Source organism: Trichomycterus rosablanca, chromosome 7, assembly GCF_030014385.1.
Source record: "Trichomycterus rosablanca isolate fTriRos1 chromosome 7, fTriRos1.hap1, whole genome shotgun sequence".
In the NCBI taxonomy this organism is placed as follows: Eukaryota; Metazoa; Chordata; class Actinopteri; order Siluriformes; family Trichomycteridae; genus Trichomycterus; species Trichomycterus rosablanca.
The window spans coordinates 21,794,717-21,815,081 of record NC_085994.1 but is presented as its reverse complement, the minus strand read 5'-3'; the positions used below and the strand labels follow the sequence as shown (position 1 = coordinate 21,815,081).

The window sequence follows — 20,365 nt, the reverse complement described above, 5'->3', positions numbered from 1 at the left end:
CAGCACTCCTGCGCCTATCTTTCAAAGACAGCAGTTGGATGTGACGCTGAGCACGTGCACTCAGCTTCTTTGGACGACCAACGTGAGGTCTTTTCTGAGTGGACCCTGCTCTTTTAAAACGCTGGATGATCTTGGCCATTGTGCTGCAGCTCAGTTTCAGGGTGTTGGCAATCTTCTTGTAGCCTTGGCCATCTTCATGTAGCGCAACAATTCGTCTTTTAAGATCCTCAGAGAGTACTTTGCCATGAGGTGCCATGTTGGAACTTTCAGTGACCAGTGTGAGAGCTGTACTACTAAATTGAACACACCTGCTCCCTATGCACACCTGAGACCTAGTAACACTAACGAGTCACATGGCATTTTGGAGGGAAAATGACAAGCAGTGCTCAATTTGGACATTTAGGGGTGTAGTCTCTTAGGGGTGTACTCACTTTTGTTGCCGGTGGTTTAGACATTAATGGCTGTATATTGAGTTATTTTGAGGGAAGAATAAATTTACACTGTTATATAAGCTGCACACAGACTACTTTTCATTGTGTCAAAGTGTCATTTTGTCAGTGTTGTCCCATGAAAAGATATACTTAAATATCTGCAGAAATGTGAGGGGTGTACTCACTTTTGTGATACACTGTATATATATATATTCATTTATTTTTTTATTTTTGCAATTTTTTATTTTTTAATATATATATTTTCACTCATGCCAGTGAAAAAATGCAGTCGGCTACTGCGCACTGATAAGGCCATGTTGGAAAGCAGCCAAGGTCTCTGATACGCTACAAGGACATTTGAGATGCCCTCCCCGACTTTTAACCATAACCAGTTTTGCAACTGCTGCACATGGTATGAACTGAAGGACCCTTATTGTTGGGTGTGTGCTAATCTGAGGGTGTCTGAGCACACTGTGTGCTTGTAGTGCAGGATCAGTCCTAGCTGAAGGGCATTGGGTGTAACCCCGGTGCTGCTGTAATATGACTGGCCATGCGATGCAGGACTCATGATCAGTCTTAGAGGATTTTATGTGAAAGCAATAGCAGATTGTTCTGAAAGCACAACAGTGTAGCAAAACAAATGGGCTTAAAGTAGGGTGACCATTAGGGATGTCCCGATCACGTTTTTTTGTTCCCGATCCCGATCATTAATTTTGAGAGTCTTCTGATACCGAGTCTCAAACCGATACTTGTATTTTCTAGATATTGTCTAGATAAGAACTATATAATACTGTTCACACAGTGCACACTTCAAGTACATTACAGTTATTCAAATTAATCCAATGTACATGTTTAACAACTGAATAGCTCTGCAGTGCTGTAGGAAAAAATTGCCTGCATCCAAGCTAAAAATAAAAGTAAACAAACTTAGTGCAGCATTGTAGTAGTAAAACTAGAACACTCAAAATGAAGTGAAGGTTCTTTTAGAGGAAAATCAGCATCTCTGCCATGTTAGCGGACAGCCGGTTCCTCTTCTCATCATATAATAATAAACTCGCTGTATTTGACTGAGTGTTTATTTTTTAGGTGCCGTAGTAATTGTAGATCGTTTGGTTAAATGATATCTGGTTTGTTTGTTATGAGCCACCGTACTTGAATGCGTGTTGTAACTAAGCCAATCAGTGCTTGATACTGAGATGCTGTTCGGTCTTGTAACTCGGTGCTGTATGTATGTTATGATCCTTTCATACTCGGATTAAAAGTTATTGTTTTGTAAGCCGGAGTGATCCTTGACTCACACACCATATAAATAGTATCACCGCCTCGTGAAACGCTCGCATTGCAGACATTACACTTCACTGTTGGACTCTCTCTGACGTAAAACAAAGGATCGGGCTTAGGATCGGGCTTAGTAAAGAATAGGATCGGGCTTAGTAAAAAATGCCTTGATCGGGCCCGATTCTGATCTTTGAGATCGGATCAGGACATCCCTAGTGACCGTACATTATATATTTCCTGGACATGTCCTCTTGTCTGGTTGGGAGTTTTAAATCACCAAAAATTAGGACTGGGCGGTATGACTAGGGCTGGGTATCGCCACTAATTTCCTGGATCGATTCGATTCCGATTCGATTTTCGATTTGATTTCGATTCAACACATTTAGGCATATTTGAGTTACATTAACAGGTTTTGTTTAAATATGTAAAGATGTTCAGAGAACGAATGTGATAATACAAAGAACACTCATTATTACAAATATTTGTGTATTTTGTTTACATAAATAATTACTCCAAAACAGAAAACAGTAACATTCATTTTTTATTATTATTTTATATGTCTGACACACTACAACATTGTAAATGTAATGTAAACATACACCTGGCTGTTAAACAGCTTATGCCAAGTTTACACGACACGACTTTCTGATTTGCGGGGTCGCTGTACAGTTCACACTGCACGACTCACAGGTGATAGGGGGGTTTTACACCATCTATCTCCAACTGGAATCAGCTTCTCTGGTCTCCTAAACTACGTTTTGTCACGAAAACAAACGTGAGAAGTGATGAAAGGTTTAATGATACCACGTCCAAACATGCACATCAACAAGTAGCGAGCGATCAGAGTTTGTGCGCTGATGTAGAAGACGGAGAAAAATAAAGGAATCTGAGTGGATTTGGCAACACGAGCAGCATGGATCGTTCTGCAGTGAGTTGGAGGTTAATAAATATTTTGTTTTGTAGAGAACAATCAGGTCAGAAATACTGTAAAACTTGTGTGCTGATGTATTCTGATAGAAACTATATTACGCCCCTGAACCACGAGTTTTGATCGCAGAGCGAACACCGAGTTCCTCCCGAACCTAGCGCTGACCCGTCGCCGAGCGAAAATCAGGGCAAAAATCGTGTAGTGTGAACCAGGCATAACTGGAGCTTCTGCCATGCTGAACTGATGTGCAGGTCAGATCTGGTTGCGCAAAAAAACAGTGGCTGGTCACGCGAAATTAAAGGGGGTAACAGATTTCCGTGTACACCGTAAAAAGGGGCGTATTTAAAAGATCGATCTCGCGTTTAAATGAATCGATATCGGATCGTTCAAATAAAGATCGATTCGAATCGAAAAATCGATTTTATAAACCCACCCCTAGGTATGACCAAACATTTGTGTCACAGTATTTTTTACGATTCTGACGGTTTCGCGGTATATCACGGTATTCTTTTTTATTATGTTTTCTTTTGTATGACTAGGACTTTATATAAGTTTGTGGCTATTGCCAAGAGCACATAGACTATAAACCATTTTAATTTCATCATGTACAGTGGCAAGAAAAAGTATGTGAACCTTTTGGAATTTTATGGTTTTCTGCATTAATTTGTCATAAAATGTGATCTGATCCTCATCCAAGTGGTGAAGGGGACATCATGATTTGGGCCTGCTTTGCTGCATCAGGGCCTGGCCAGCTTACAATCATTGAGGGGAAGATGAATTCCCAAGTGTTTTAAAAAATTCTACAGGATAATGTGAGAGTGTCTGTACGTCAGCTGAAACTCTGTAGAAGTTGGGCGATGCAAAAGGACAATGACCCAGAACACCGGAGCAAGTCCACAACAGAATGGCTTATGAAAAACAAAATCCACCTTTTGGAGTGGCCAAGTCAGAGCCCAGATCTCAACCCTATAGAAATGCTATGGATTGACTTGAAGAGAGCTGTACACATGAGGCGTCCAAGGAACATGAGCTAAAGCAGTTCTGCCAGGGAGAATGGGCTACAATTCCTCCTGAACGATGTGCAGGTCTGATCCACAGCTACAGGAAGCGCCTGGTTGGGGTTATTGCTGCCAAGGGTGGGTGGGTGGGGGTGTCAAACAGCTATTAATTCCAAGGGTTCACTTACTTTTTCCACTACCACTTTGAAAGTTGAATGAGTGTGTTCAATAAAGACCTGCAAGATCATATTTGTTTAGTGTTATTATTTTAGGCACATTATTTTTGCCAATATGCCTGACTTGGATGAGGATTAGATCACATTTTATGACAAATTAATGCAGAAAACCATAAAATTCCAAAAGGTTCACATACTTTTTCTTGCCGCTGTATATAATGAAGGTTTTAAGCACTATACGTTTGCTTGACGCCACAAAATGACACAATTTATGAAGGAATCAGTACGTATGCAACAGTTGCAGAATGTAAACCAATTTCTTGTGCAAACTGCAACGTAGTGAAAACAGAACTTGAATGCCAAAACGTTAAACTTAAACTGAAGTATTTCTGCCTCCAGTGGAATCCAGTGATTTAATTATTGCTCTGAAACCTTTTTTCTCAACTGTCTATAGAGGAATCATGTCTTGGTGGATTATTACCGCGTTAGTTTTGTCGCACCACTGTTTGCTTTTTTGCAACAGCCATGGCTCGACAAACCGTACAATATACAGTAGACCCTTGAGTTACGAACGGTTTACCATACAAACATTATAGAGATGGGACGATTGATCGGCTATAAATCGATATCGGCCGATTTTTAATCAAAATATGCTATTGCGATATTTCCCAAATGTAGCCGATCCGATCGCGTGATATATAAAGACCATGTTAAGCTTAACAGCTCAGTGGATTGATCCAGACTTTGACTGACAGAAAACTTTTAGCTCCACAGACGGAACGAGTCTGACTCGGTTACAGATCTGTGGTAATAGTAGTTTAATTAAGCTTTTTAATTGAGCTTTTTAATGTAAGAGAGTCACACAAAATGTTCTGTAGTAGCTGGTGTTTATTTAAAACCACGACATTAATTAATAACAGTAAACACGGAGAGATAACTGAGAAGAGAAACTTACGCTTCGCATAAAATGAATCACTTATATCGATACTGTGAACAGAGCGTCTCTCTTAAAGGCACACACACGTCAATGCTTCCGTCACCGGTTTATCTTCACTGTTAGACCTATTTTTAAGTTTTTTTCAGACTGAACTGGATAACATCTAACGTGCGTGTGTGTGTGTGTGGTCAGTTAGACTAATGAGATATGTCTCCCGTGGGTGAAAAATTATTTGCTTTAGTTTTAGAAGTAAAAAAATCTCGCAATGCCGCCACACCCCCTGGTCAGGCACTCGTGCCCCACAGGTTGAAACCCTCCATCGGAATCGGCTATCGGTCGATCGCTCTCAAAATAAATCTGAGAGCGAAATCGGCGTCAAAAACCCCGATCGGTACATCTCTACTTACGAACGATCTTTTTCTACTTAACGTACAAACAAATTTCGGATTACGAACCGAAATTCGCGAAACACGTGAAGTCACGAACAAGTTGACTTCGACCGTCTCTCTCTCTCTCTCTCTCTCTCTATATATATATATATATATATATATATATATATATATATATATATATATATATATATATATATATATACAATGTGTATATATATATATATATATATATATATATATATATATATATATATATATATATATATATATATACAGTGTATCACAAAAGTGAGTACACCCCTCACATTTCTGCAGATATTTAAGTATATCTTTTCATGGGACAACACTGACAAAATGACACTTTGACACAATGAAAAGTAGTCTGTGTGCAGCTTATATAACAGTGTAAATTTATTCTTCCCTCAAAATAACTCAATATACAGCCATTAATGTCTAAACCACCGGCAACAAAAGTGAGTACACCCCTAAGAGACTACACCCCTAAATGTCCAAATTGAGCACTGCTCGTCATTTTCCCTCCAAAATGTCATGTGACTCGTTAGTGTTACTAGGTCTCAGGTGTGCATAGGGAGCAGGTGTGTTCAATTTAGTAGTACAGCTCTCACACTCTCTCATACTGGTCACTGAAAGTTCCAACATGGCACCTCATGGCAAAGAACTCTCTGAGGATCTTGAAAGACGAATTGTTGCGCTACATGAAGATGGCCAAGGCTACAAGAAGATTGCCAACACCCTGAAACTGAGCTGCAGCACAGTGGCCAAGATCATCCAGCATTTTAAAAGAGCAGGGTCCACTCAGAACAGACCTCGCGTTGGTCGTCCAAAGAAGCTGAGTGCACGTGCTCAGCGTCACATCCAACTGCTGTCTTTGAAAGATAGGCGCAGGAGTGCTGTCAGCATTGCTGCAGAGATTGAAAAGGTGGGGGGTCAGCCTGTCAGTGCTCAGACCATACGCCGCACACTACATCAAATTGGTCTGCATGGCCGTCACCCCAGAAGGAAGCCTCTTCTGAAGTCTCTACACAAGAAAGCCCGCAAACAGTTTGCTGAAGACATGTCAACAAAGGACATGGATTACTGGAACCATGTCCTATGGTCTGATGAGACCAAGATTAATTTGTTTGGTTCAGATGGTCTCAAGCATGTGTGGCGGCAATCAGGTGAGGAGTACAAAGATAAGTGTGTCATGCCTACAGTCAAGCATGGTGGTGGGAATGCCATGGTCTGGGGCTGCATGAGTGCAGCAGGTGTTGGGGAGTTACATTTCATTGAGGGACACATGAACTCCAATATGTACTGTGAAATACTGAAGCAGAGCATGATCCCCTCCCTCCGGAAACTGGGTCGCAGGGCAGTGTTCCAGCATGATAATGACCCCAAACACACCTCTAAGACGACCACTGCTTTATTGAAGAGGCTGAGGGTAAAGGTGATGGACTGGCCAAGCATGTCTCCAGACCTAAACCCAATAGAACATCTTTGGGGCATCCTCAAGCGGAAGGTGGAGGAGCACAAAGTCTCGAATATCCGCCAGCTCCGTGATGTCGTCATGGAGGAGTGGAAAAGCATTCCAGTGGCAACCTGTGAAGCTTTGGTAAACTCCATGCCCAGGAGAGTTAAGGCAGTTCTGGGAAATAATGGTGGCCACATAAAATATTGACACTTCAGGAACTTTCACTAAGGGGTGTACTCACTTTTGTTGCCGGTGGTTTAGACATTAATGGCTGTATATTGAGTTATTTTGAGGGAAGAATAAATTTACACTGTTATATAAGCTGCACACAGACTACTTTTCATTGTGTCAAAGTGTCATTTTGTCAGTGTTGTCCCATGAAAAGATATACTTAAATATCTGCAGAAATGTGAGGGGTGTACTCACTTTTGTGATACACTGTATATATATATATATATATGCAAGTGAGCGAACATTCGGACAGCGGACGGTGTTTTCTCTATATTTTGTAAAATTCTATGTGGCCTCAAATAAGGTGCAGAGAGAGTGCAGAGTTGAGAAAATGTAAAAATCTATTACATTTGTTGTTGTATAATTACTCCTGTCAGTAGCTGTCACTGTGTATCAGACAGAGGGGACATTGAGTGAGAGAGAAGAAGGAATTCGCTGAGGAAAGTATTCTTTCTTTCATGCAGTTACACCTACAAAATACAATACTATTGAAATAAAGAAGGAAATAATAAAGAAATATGAGAGTTATTGTTGTTTCTGCTAAATACATTTTATAATGTATTATGGTGTATAGTACAGCACACGTACTGTACTGAAATGTGATGTTTTTATGTACAGTACTACTGTGTATTGTTTATTATTGTTTATTACAGGAATGTCTTTTCTATAATTTAAGATTAAGGAAAATATACTTGTATTTATAACAAAAAAGACCATTTAAGACATTAGAGAGGGTAGGTAAGGGGGTGGGTTTGGGAGGTCTGGCACGAATTCTATTTACATTATTTCTTATGGGAAAAATAGGTTTAACTAAAGAACATTTTGACTTAACATTTTGACAGCCCTTCTGAACCAATTAAATTCGTAAGTCAAGGGTCCACTGTATAGTGTTTTGGTCTGTGTCTTTTAAACTGCCGACATAACTAATTTCCTAAGCATGTTCTTACGGTGCATATCTATTTTCCCGCCGTTTCGACGAAGCCTCTCTCATCCGTTCAGACTGTTATACTAATGCTACCTGTGAGCTGTGTCCAATCTGCACAGCGCTTCATAGCGCTTTTAGCTGCGAACAATAATATGATTTGCTGCCTATTGAACCCAATGGCTGTTGTATAAACTATGCTATGGTATGGCAGTATGCGAAAATCCATACCGTACGGGAAATTGAAGCCGGTATACCGAATGAACCGTCATACCGCCCAGCACTATCAAAGATGTCCAGGATTCGGCCTTTGTCGTCTGCGTGTGCTATTCTTTGTGTGTTTTTGCACTGATTTCACCTTTGTCTTTAGATCCTGCTTTTTCACACTTCTCTTGTGTGACTGACATGTATGTGTCAGTGTCAAATAAAGGTGCCAGTTCAGCAAAACAGAAAACTGCAGCTAATAAAAAAGAGTTTGTCAGGAAAAGAGCATGTTGTTACTGCTGCAGAGTGAGTTTTTGCATTTCACACCACAAAGCATCACAACAGCTACAGATCAATGAACTGCACAGACATTTTCTTTTTTTTCTTGATATTTTGTTTATGCATTTTACCCTTTTTCTCCCAATGTAGCGTAGTCAATTTGGCTTCCACTGCTGGAGACTCCGGTTGTGTCTGAGGAGGGTCCTTACACAGCATCAAAGACCCCACACATCAGACTTTAAATGGCCAATTTGTGTCTGCTGCAGGCACTGCCAATTATGCCCACTAGAAGGCACCCAGCCGACTGGTAGCAGAGCTGAGGTTCGAACTTAGGAGTTTAGAATCTCAGAGCTGGTGTGCTAGCAGAATGTCTTAAAGAAGATTTTCAAATGTTGAAGACAATTTTATTTGTTGTTATTATTGTTTACGGCTAAATGTTGAATTAAAAGTAATACGATTATCTGACTATAAATGCATTTGTTAGTTATCTTGTTAAAAAGCTGTTTATTATTTTAAGTTTAAAAACATTGTTGCATGGTTATAGATGCATTTATCAAATATTTAAACCCCTACTTTATACACATTGCTATTGTGCAAACAATAACATGAAAATACTTTGCCAATTCCACAAGGACCAAACCTTGCACGTTACCATGCCATACTTTGTAACACTGTGAAAAAATAATTGCTCACAAATGTCATCAAAACAGGAACCACATTATAGTGATATTATACTAAGGGAACGAAAAAGACATTATGTATCCAACACAGTTATCCAACACTCATAACGCCCTAGTGAAATATTTGCACAGCCTTCAACAGCAGTGACTGTATTTAAACACTTTATTTTATTTTGTATTTGTCTCTTACTTGCTGTGGAGGAAATTTTAGCCCATACTGGTTTTAGGTACTGCAAACCAGTCCTTTTGGAAAGAAGGGGCTTTTTCCTAGCCACCCTTCACTGAAACAACTAATGTGTTTACAGAGGCCTGTAGGTCATGTGATAAAGCTCTGTAGGTTTTCCCCCCACTGTTTGAACCTCACAAAATCCTGATTTAAAAGGATGAACAGGAAAATCTTTTAATGATTTTAAAGACAAATATCATTTTGAAAATGTAAGATTAAGACCTAAACTTACTGTGATCATTTCAGAACATTTATTGGGATTTTGTTTGCGATTTAAAGATTAAGTCTACAAAAATGTATGCAGCCAGGTTTATTGGAGACACTGAATTGCACTATACGTGAATGAGTGTATGTGTGTATACGTGTGTGTGTGTATGTGTGTCTGCCCTGCGGTGGACTGGTGCCCCGTCCGATGTGTTACTGTGTGCCTTGCGCCCATTAAAAAGCTGGGATAGACTCCATGCCCTGTCATAATTTCGTTACAATTATGACAGGGCAGGTAGTTACTGGTCACACAAGATTCATCAGTTCATTTTGTATCTTCAATTCACCTCACTTTCGTGCAAACTCCTCACAGTTCGGACCCCTCCACCTGGGAATCGAACCCAGGACCTTCTTGCTGTGAATCGACAGCGCTACCCATGTCGCCCCACACATGTAACACAATATTTTATGGACACCATTTCATTTTTTCTAAGAAAATGTAACACACCAACATGACAAAAAATGTAACGTAGGCTACAGCATCATCAACAATAAAACAACTCAAATCAGGGCTCTAGACTAACGTTTTGCACTGGTTGCACTGGTGCACCTAACTTTTTTTCTTAGGTGCACCAGCACAAAAGTTAGGTGCACCCAAATTTTCGACCGCATCGCATTTAACACCACAGTTTTACAGGTTCACTTTTTTTTTTTTTTTTAAATCACTGTCCATACAGGCAATATTGACTTGGAAATAACTAACAATCTGGTCAACATGGCCTCGTCTGATGATCTGTTTGCTGCTGCCTGACAATGAAAGGCAGTGGGGAGAGGGGACACTCGGGCAGTGCATTTATCGCGGCATGTAATGTGTTTTATAGATGCATTGGGCTTTTTCAGCCTTTCAATTCAAAATGTATTAGAACCAGTCACAAATATACTATTGCCGGCCACTGTCTTCTTTACAGTTAATTATAGTATTACAGACTAATTATAGCACACTTATAAAAATTATAAAAATAATAGAGTAAATGTGTATGTATGTGTGTATATCTATTTATATGTGTGTGTATATTTAAAATTATATGTATATGTTTGTGTGTGTGTTAGAGTGTAATCTTAAATGCAGTGCATTATATTATCGGCTTTACTGAATCTTTAACACAGATTCCCAAAATCGCTTGCGGTGCACTCACTGCGTATTTTGACAACATGTATTGTAATATATTTTGGTCTTTTAGTTATTTTTATATTTTACTTAACGAAAATATTGTCGTGTTTTTACTTTCACTATCGCGGCACTTTACCGCTAGCATTAGCCCCTTGCTACTGTAGAGGGTCGGCTCACCTAGCCGCTGTCCGGTGGGGATGCTGCGGGTCTTTTGCGGTGCGGTGGTGGAGGTGTGGGAATAAAGGCACACGACAGGGTCGAGTCACTTTAACTGTTTAGTCAGGACTTAAGTGAGCGTTACAACACTTTACACCGCCGAGCTCCAGAACCCGAACTTCCATTCTGGAACATCCGGCGAGTCTCATATACAAAACTAAACTTACGGCAGAACGTCCGAAGGCACGTGTATAAACCTGGTGCTGCATTCTGATTGGCTGAGCTGAATGTCGCTCACATATCACCGCTACAATATTGTCCCGCCCTTCACTATCTCTGATTGGTTTAGACCATGATATTGGCCTAATGTGTGTCTGTTGTTTTTTTTTTTCCCTCGGACGCCTGGTCGCACCGGTGCGACCTGAGATTTTTTTTAGTCGCACCATTGAGAAATTAGGTCGCATGTGCGACCAAATTGGTCGCACTCTAGAGCCCTGCAAATGCAATGAAGTGGAAACTGTCCAACAAATTTCAACCAAAAACCTCCATAGAGACGCCATAGATCCAATAATATACACTGGCACTCATGATATTAATGGCCATAATGTTCTGATCCAGCTCTTTTTTTTATTTTAATCTTTCTAATTAGTCATTTACATGTGACTTTTCTAGCTGTTCTGGAATGATAAACCTTATGTTCTTGTAATAGTACCAGACCCTCTCTCCAGTAGCTCTCCCTGCACAGTTCACTTCATATTGTCAGCAATCAGCAATCGGGTTATAAAACAGCAGTTTTTAATGTTTCCTTCCAATACCCATTTGGATTGAAAAGCACATTAGAATAATAGAACTGGCTGACGGTGCCAGTTTAATAAATGTTTTATTGCATTTTTGTGATAGAGATGAATGATAATCTTGAAATGAAATTCACGTGTGACTGTGCCAGGGAACAACTCGACATATTCAGCGAGGATCTATTGTCCGACCTCTTGGGTAGCTTCAGTGCTGTCAGAGCTCTCCTCTCTTTCAGAGGAGGTATGGACACTTGGCGAGAAGCACTGGCAGTCTTGCTTACAAAAGCAAGACACTTGCCTTGTGTTAATGACTCCAGGTGTTGTGGGTGTAGCTGTGTGATGAAATGTAATTATTTGAACATGAATTAAAGTACTTCACATTGAATCATTGCTTAGGATTACTCAATCTAAATCTAGATAAAGCTAAGCTTAACTTCTTTTCCATTTGACTCACTTGAATGAATGAATTTTTATTGGCTCAGGAATTGATTTCAGTTGGGGAGGAACCAGTTATTTGCTTGCCTTAATGTCTTACTCTGATATCTTAAAGAAGCTCTCAGAAGAATTCTTTGTCAGCTGCGCAAAGAGTGTCTGCATCTGGAATGCAGGTCCTATAGGAGACAAGTCGGTCCGAGAGATTCTTTAAGGCAATGCCTACTACGTCCGGCACACCCTTGCCATGGGATGCCTCTGTGAAGTTCCACGTCACTCATTCAAATCCACATATACAAGTTGTCTTGTTTCTGTTTTATGATGTTGGACCATCTGGAATGAAGTGAACATTTTAGATATCTGGATGTTTTTCCTCTGTGCTCCTCATCACTGGGTTAAGGTGAGCCCATGTTGCTGCATCATGCTGCAGACATTGTGAGATGGATGGAAAGAGCTCCACCCTACCCCTGTACAAGATGGAACATATGAGATGTTTATGATTTGTTTATGATCTTGTTACTTGATATATAACCTCATAACATTTACTTTATCAATATTCCTAATGCCACCTCTTAGTTCTGATTTCATAAGAATTACCTGTCTTGACCTTAGATTGAATTTGCTTGGACTACCACTCCTGGGTAGATGGGCAACTGTCATAAAGACCCACCATTATTAACTTTTTCTGAGCAGCCCATTTCAGTCTGAAGAATAGATTTTACTGAATGCATACAGGACATTTACATTACATTTTCTGCTCTTATACAGAGCGATTAACATAAGTGCTCCTGCAAGGCAGCTCACTAGGTTTTCAAACAGACCCATGGTCTCTGTGCATTGTCACTACATTAAACAATGGCATGGTCAGTGTGCTTCTCATTTAAATGAAGAAGTTGTGGCTTTTGTTCAGTACCTGCCAGTCTCAGTTAGGGAGACATGAAATGTCAACTTGTAAAGAAGGTGTGAGTGCTATTCTTGTTAGTTCCAATGAGGAAGGGATGGCTCGCCAATCTAGGTTAAAGAGGTGAAGCGTTTTTCAGGGGAATTTGGCTTTGCATTTTTGGCTTTTAGTTCCATGTAAGAAGGCTGAGTCTGGCAGTGCCAGTAAAGGAGCCATGTTCTTTGTGCCTGTCAGTCCTAGTAAAGAATTCATCGCCTTTGTGCCTTTTAGTCCCAGTAAAGGAGGCATGGACTTTGTACCTTTCAGTTCCAGTAAAAAAGGGGAAGGAACTTTGTGCCTGTCAGTCACAGTAAAGAGAGCATGAACTTTGTACCTGTCAGTCGCAGTAAAGGATGTACAGATTTTGTGCCTGTCAGTCCCAGTAAAGAGGGCATGAACTTTGTACCTGTCATTCGCAGTAAAGGATGTACAGATTTTGTGCTTGTCAGTCCCAGTAAAGAGGGCATGAACTTTGTACCTGTCAGTCGCAGTAAAAGATGTACAGATTTTTTGCCTTTGAGTCTTAGTAAAGAGGGCATGGACTTTGTACCTGTCAGTCGCAGTAAAGAGGGCATGGACTGTGTACCTTTAAGTCGCAGTAAAGGAGGCATGAACTCTGTGCCTGTCAGTCACAGTAAAGAGAGCATGAACTTTGTACCTGTCAGTCGCAGTAAAGGATGTACAGATTTTGTGCCTGTCAGTCCCAGTAAAGAGGGCATGAACTTTGTACCTGTCATTCGCAGTAAAGGATGTACAGATTTTGTGCTTGTCAGTCCCAGTAAAGAGGGCATGAACTTTGTACCTGTCATTCGCAGTAAAGGATGTACAGATTTTGTGCTTGTCAGTCCCAGTAAAGAGGGCATGAACTTTGTACCTGTCAGTCGCAGTAAAAGATGTACAGATTTTTTGCCTTTGAGTCTTAGTAATGAGGGCATGGACTTTGTACCTTTCATTTGCAGTAAAGGAGGCACAAACTTAGTACCTTTCAGTTCCGGTAAAGGAGGCATTACCTTTGTGCTTGTCAGTCCCAGTAAAGAGGGCATGAACTTTGTGCCTGTCAGTCCCAGTAAAGGAGGCATGTTTTTTTTTTTTGTGCCTGTCAGTCCCAGTAAAGGAGGCATCACTTTGTGCCCTTCAGTGCCAGTAAAGAAGGCATCACTTTGTGCCCTTCAGTCCCAGTAAAGGAGGCATTACCTTTGTGCCTTTCAGTCCAAGTAAAAAAGGCATGGACTTGGTGTATGTGAGTTCCAGTAAAGGAGGTACGAGCTTTGTACCTGTCAGCCACAGTACAGGAGACACGAACTTTGTACCCGTCAGTCCCAGTAAGGGAGGCATGAGCTGTGAACCTGTAGTCCCAGTAAGGGAGGCATGATTTTTTTTGCTTGTCAGTCCCAGTAAAGAGGGCATGAACTTTGTGCCTGTCAGTCCCAGTAAAGGCGGCATGGACTTTGTACCTTTCAGTCGCACTAAAGGAGGCACAGATTTTGTGCCTGTGAGTCACAGTAAAGAGGGCATGGACTTTGTACCTTTAATTGTCAGTACCAGTAAAGGAGGCACAGATTTTGTGCCTGTAAGTCCCAGCAAACAAGGCATGGACCTTTTATCCGTCAGTCCCAGTAAAGAGGGCATGGACTTTGTACCTTTTAGTCGCTGTAAAGGAGGCATGGACTTTGTACCTGACTTTTGCACCCTTTGTACCTGTAAATGATGTACAGATTGTGTGCCTGTGAGTCCCAGTACAGAAGGCATAGGCTTTGTACCCATCAGTCCTAGTAAAGAGGGCATGAACTTTGTACCTTTCATTTACAGTACAGGAGGCATGGACTTTATACCTTTTAGCCTCAGTAAAAGAGGCATGGGCTTTTTATGCGTCAGTCCCAGGGAAGGAGGCATAAACTTTGTACCTTTCAGTCCCAGTGAAGGAGGCATGCATTCACTGGGACTGAAAAGTACAAAGTCCCAGTAAAAGGAGGCATTGGCTTTTTGTACCAGTCTCAGTACAGGATTCAAGGGCTTTTGTGCCTTTCAGTCCCAAAGAAGGAATAATAGTCTCTTTGTATGTCAGACCCAATAAAGGAGGCTTGGCTTTAGAAGGTGTAGAAAACAGCTAAAAATATGTGATCTTTATTTTTCTTTCTGCCTATTATGTGTTTTCTCTCAGCTTGCAGCCTATCTATGGGGCGCAGTACCCTCCTGTGGACCCTCGGGTACTTTGCTCGTAAGTTAAGCCGTCTGCATGGCTAATGACTTATCGTTGTATGATCGGCTTCCTAACCCTTTCTTTTTCACCAGTTCAGTTAATGCTTTGCCTGGAATCCACCCAAATGTATTGCTCATTAAACTGTCCAAGTCGAACATTTATTTGCATCCCCACCTCCCTTTTTAAGGTTTTTATCTATTTTTTTTCCTATCATTTGATTCCTTTTGCCTCAAGGTTGTTTTCTTTGCATTCCCAAAACGACAGGTTTCCTAAAGACACTCCAAAGACAAACACTGTGACTGTCAAATCAAAAAAGCCATCTTCGTTCCACGAGTTTGCACGCAGCACCAACGATGCCTGGGACATCGACGATGAAGAGGACAAGGATTTCTTCCCTTCAGCACGTCCCTCTGTTGTTTCCACCCAGTCGAACTCCACACTCCAAACGCCTAGTCGCAAAGTGCCCAATTGGACAACGGAAAAAGAGCCAGTGGACAGACTGGACCCCACAGAGCTCTGCCATGATCAGCTGAGTATTGGCAGCGAGGCGACCAATGGTAGAGTGTCGAGGTCCAGCAGTGACGTCCAGCTGAACAGCAGTTCAGGTATGATACAAAAAAAAAAAAACATGTACATTTTATGAGCAGTATTAATTATTGAGGAGGATTATTTGATGAGGGACAGTGGTAGCCTAGTGGGGAGCTTTCAGCTATCAACTAAATGGTTGAAAGTTCAAATCCCAGCTTTGTTTTGCAGCCACTGTTGGGCCCTTGAGCAAAGCCCTTAACCCTCTCTGCTTCAGAGGCGCCATACAATGGCTGACCCTGCACTCTTACCCCAGCTTCCAAACACAAGCAGGGATATGCAAAGAAAGAATTTCGTTGTACTGTACATGTGTACCGTACACCTCCTGGTTTCTACACTCACTGTCCGTTTTATCAGCTCCACTTACCATATAGAAGCACTTTGTAGTTCTACAATTACTGACTGTAGTCCATCTGTTTCTCTGAATGCTTTGTTAGCCCCCTTTCATGCTGTTCTTCAATGGTCAGGACCCCCACAGGACCACCACAGAGCACCTTATTTAGGTGTTGGATCATTCAGAGCACTGCAGTGACAATGACATGGTGTTAGTGTGTGTTGTGCTGGTATGAGTGGATCAGACACCGAATGGTTGCTGCAGTTTTTAAATACCGTGTCCACTCACTGTCCACTCTATTAGTCACTCCTACCTAGCTGGTCCACCTTGTAGATGTAAAGTCAGAGACGATCGCTCATCTATTGCTGCTGTTCGAGTTGGTCATCTTCTAGACCTTCATCAGTGGTCACAGGACGCTGTCTATGGGGCGCTGTTGGCTTTGATATTTTTGGTTGGTGGACTATTCTCAGTCCAGTAGTGACAGTGAGGAGTTTAAAAACTCCATCAGCATTGCTGTGTCTGATCCACTCATACCAGCACAACACACACTAACACACCACCACCATGTCAGTGTCACTGCAGTTCTGAGAATGATCCATCACCTAAATAATACCTACTCTGTAGTGGTCCTAGGAGAGTCCTGACCAATGAAGAACAGCATGAAAAAGGGCTAACAAGGTATGTAGAGAAACAGATAACCTACAGTCAGTAATTGTAGAACCACAAAGTGCTTCTATATGGTAAGTGGAGCTGATAAAATGGACAGTGTGTGTCGAAACAAGGAGGTGGTTTTAATGTTATGTCTGATCAGTGTATATATGACAAATTCGGGTGTTTTAGCCACACCCATTGCAGGTTTTATACACAATTTACAGGTGTATAAAATCAGTTATGTAAAACAAATAATATGCTTCCAATTCTGTGGCAACTTTGAGGAACTTTCTGTGGTGTGGTGGAACCAGCCTGCACTGAGTTTTGATTTTGACACTTTTGAACACTACTGAACAACAATAGTACTGGAATGTCTAAGAAGCTTATGGATGGATGTCCACATATCTTTGACCATAAAGGTATTTTCAGTAGTATGTGTTGTTGTATGCAGTTTGTAACAGATTAATAAAAAACTTACAACACAGATCCAAATGTGTCTGGGATTGACATGCAGTCAGACTACATACTGACATAAAAAATAAATTGTCTTTGTGCTTTTAATGCATAATAAATCTGTCAATCCGGAATCAAATCCAAACCTAATTTACAGAAAAGTTCACTTGACAAACTATTGACAAACTTAATTATATTTGTTAAATACTGTATAAACAAATGTAGAAATTGCTGCCTGCAACTCATTAAAAAAACCTGGTGGAGAGCCATGTTTACCACTGGGTCACATTACATTTTTATTATATTTTTCCGTACCCCCCAAATGCTGCTTTAAATTCTTGGAAGCAATTGCACTTAAAAACGCCATATAAGTTATGAAAAAACAATTAAACTCTACACCCTCATAGTTACACAAACACTCTAACCACCATAAGCACAAGTAAAGAAAGCAAATCGACCCACCACTTTGACGTTTAAATACAATCTATTAGCTAGCCGTGATAATAATTATACAAACAACAACAAACAAACAAAACAACAATTCTTACTGTATACAAGACTTGAGTGGCTCAACTGTCTGTAGCTGTTGTTGTCTGATTCTCCACTTCATGATGCGCCATACATTTAGGAGATAGGAGACAGATCTAGAAAGAACCTGAAACATAGATTCAGGCCACACAACACATTTCAACAGTTTTGCGGACCATCTTAGGTGACTTCGGGCCCAGAGAACCTTCTGTGCAAAATGAATATATGGTTTCCTCTTTGCATTTCTTAAAGCAGCGACAGACTGTGTTCAGTGACAATATTTTTCCAGTACTCCCTAGCCATTGTGATTATGTCCATAACATTCAGCAGTGGTTTCTGCCCATGGCCTTTACGCACCTAGATTTCCCCTTACTCCAGAATTATTTAGTTATGAGCTTGTATGTATTGAGTATTAAGTGTTCGTGTTTTTTCCAGAACGCAGTACACTGCAGAAGCAGCGATCTCTTCCCGTACGCCCCCTTATCCCCCTGGTCGCTCGCATTTCAGACCAGAATGCATCAGGAGCTCCTCCTATGGCGGTGCGAGAAAAGGCCCGGTTGGATAAGTTCAGGCAGCTGCTGGCCAGTCCCAATACTGACCTAGGTGAGTGGAAAAAGCAATATTTTAGTGAATAAGTAAACAGTTTTACAAGTGTGATTTTTGCCCATTCTTGTTTGATACAAGACTGCACTTGCTCAACAGTCCATGTTTGCTATTAAAAGATTCTCCTTGTCATAATACGCCATCAGATTTTCAGTAGGAACCAAATTTGGACTGCAGGCAAGTCAGTCAAGCACATGTACTTGCACATGTCTATGAATTCTATAAATTCTATAAATCGTCTATAAATTCACGATGCTGTACGCGTGCAAAATAGGTTCACACGGGCATTGATGTACCTCCATACCATGTTGCTGATAATAGTCATAGATGGTCATTTCAGTATTTGGCACAGAGAGCTTTAGTTATTAAACACAGTTTGCATTTCTTGATGCAGTGGTGGACTGTGTCAAGTGACAGCGGTTTTATGAACTTCACCTGAGCCCACAAGGCTATATTTCTCACAGTAGCATGACTGTTTCTTATGCAGTTCTGTCTTAGGTCTTAAAGATCATGCTAATTCAGCATAGACTTCAATTCCTCCAAATTCTTTGTTTCTATTCATAATATGATGTGTAGTTAGAGGTGGCAGAAGTACACAAGTTCCTTACTTAAGTAAAAGTACTAGTAATCCGGTAGAATAATTACACAAGTAAAAGTTGAAGTATTCATTAAATTTTGTTTTGTGAATAGGATATCTTTTTTTAAGTTGGTGGTACACAAGCACCATCACACAAAAGCAGCTTAGGTTTTACACTTTACGTTTTACACTACTGTATTTACACTTATGTACACTTAAGTCCACTTAGTCAGACAACATATATGAAGAGACCCATAATGTCTTATTTAGTTTCAGAAGTAGCTGGTTCTTAAAGTACTGTGAATCCACGCGTGCTCTTAAAATAAATAAATAAATACAATTAAATATAAATTTGTGGTTAACTTTTGTAAATCATAAGTGGTTCTTGCTTTTGATGAAGATGAGAGCAGAAAACGTTACTTCACAGAGCCACGCAGAGGCAAAAGTACATCAGTTACTAAGTTTATTAGTTCAGGATCATCTGCTTTGACTGACAGAAAACTTTTAGCTCCACGGGCAGAATGAGTCTGACTTAACCACCGCTCTGTGGTAATAGCCAGTTTAATTATGCCTGAGCTTTTTAAGGTAAGCACACAAAATTTTCCAGTAGCTGGTATTTTTTTAAAACCGCAACATTCATTAATAACAGCAAACACAGAGAGACGTTTGAGAAAAGACACTTACGCTTTGCTTCATATGAATCGACTCACTTACAGTGCCTATAGAAAATCTTCATACCCCTTTGAAAGTGTCACTTTTTAGTCTTACAGCCTGAAATCAAAACTCACAACAAAGAAATCTTTCACCAGCTTTATTTATATATTTTGCCTTACAACATTCAAGCAATGAGAAAAAATTAAACGGTTCTGAAAATTAATAAAAAAAAAGAAAAAGTAAAATAACAGGGTTAGAAAAGTCATCAGTCCCCTGATTCAGTACTTTGTAGAGCCACCTTTTGCTTTAATTACAGCCATGAATCTGTTTGGATATGTCCCTACCAGGTTTGCACATCTGGATTGGGGAATATTTGCCCATTCTTCCTTGCAGAATTGTTCAAGTTCAGTCAAATTTTCTGGTGACCAGTAATGCACTGCTCTGTTCAAGTCCATACACAGATTTTCTATCGGATTTAGGTCAGGGCTCTGACTTATCCACTAAAGGACATTTACCTTCCTATCCTTAAGCCACTACTTTGTTTTTTTGGCAGTGTGTTTAGGGTCATTGTCGTGCTGGAAGATGAATCTCCTACCCGTCTTCAGCTGTCTAGCAGAGGGTCGCATGTGTTCCTCAAGAATTTGGATGTACTTGGAGGAATCCATTTTCCATTCAATCCTGACCAATTGCCCAGTTCCTGCTGAAGAGAAACACCCCCATAACATAATGTTGCCACCACCGTGCTTCACAGTAGGTATGGTGTATTGTTGGTGGTGTGCTGTGTTTGGTTTTCGCCAAACATACCACTTGGAGTTCAGTCCAAAAAGTTCAATCTTGGTCTCATCTGACCATAAAACCTTTTGCCACATGTCATTAGAATCTTCCAAGTCTTTTTTGGCAAAGCGCAAACGAGACTTAGCATGGCAC

At 40.6% G+C, this 20,365-nt stretch overlaps 1 protein-coding gene across 3 annotated transcripts in view; it reads left to right on the top strand.

The window, feature by feature from the left end:
* The window catches only part of tbc1d22b (TBC1 domain family, member 22B), a 97,749-nt gene that overhangs the window by 10,799 nt on the left and 66,585 nt on the right, over positions 1-20,365 (top strand). For 2 of the 3 annotated variants that reach the window (XM_062998509.1, XM_062998511.1), the window contains exons 2-4: positions 15,015-15,071; positions 15,318-15,658; positions 18,040-18,207. In XM_062998509.1, coding sequence (XP_062854579.1) covers positions 15,015-15,071; positions 15,318-15,658; positions 18,040-18,207 — 566 coding nt within the window. The remainder of the gene's footprint in view (positions 1-15,014; positions 15,072-15,317; positions 15,659-18,039; positions 18,208-20,365) is intronic. The other variant, XM_062998510.1, reaches the window with a different exon arrangement.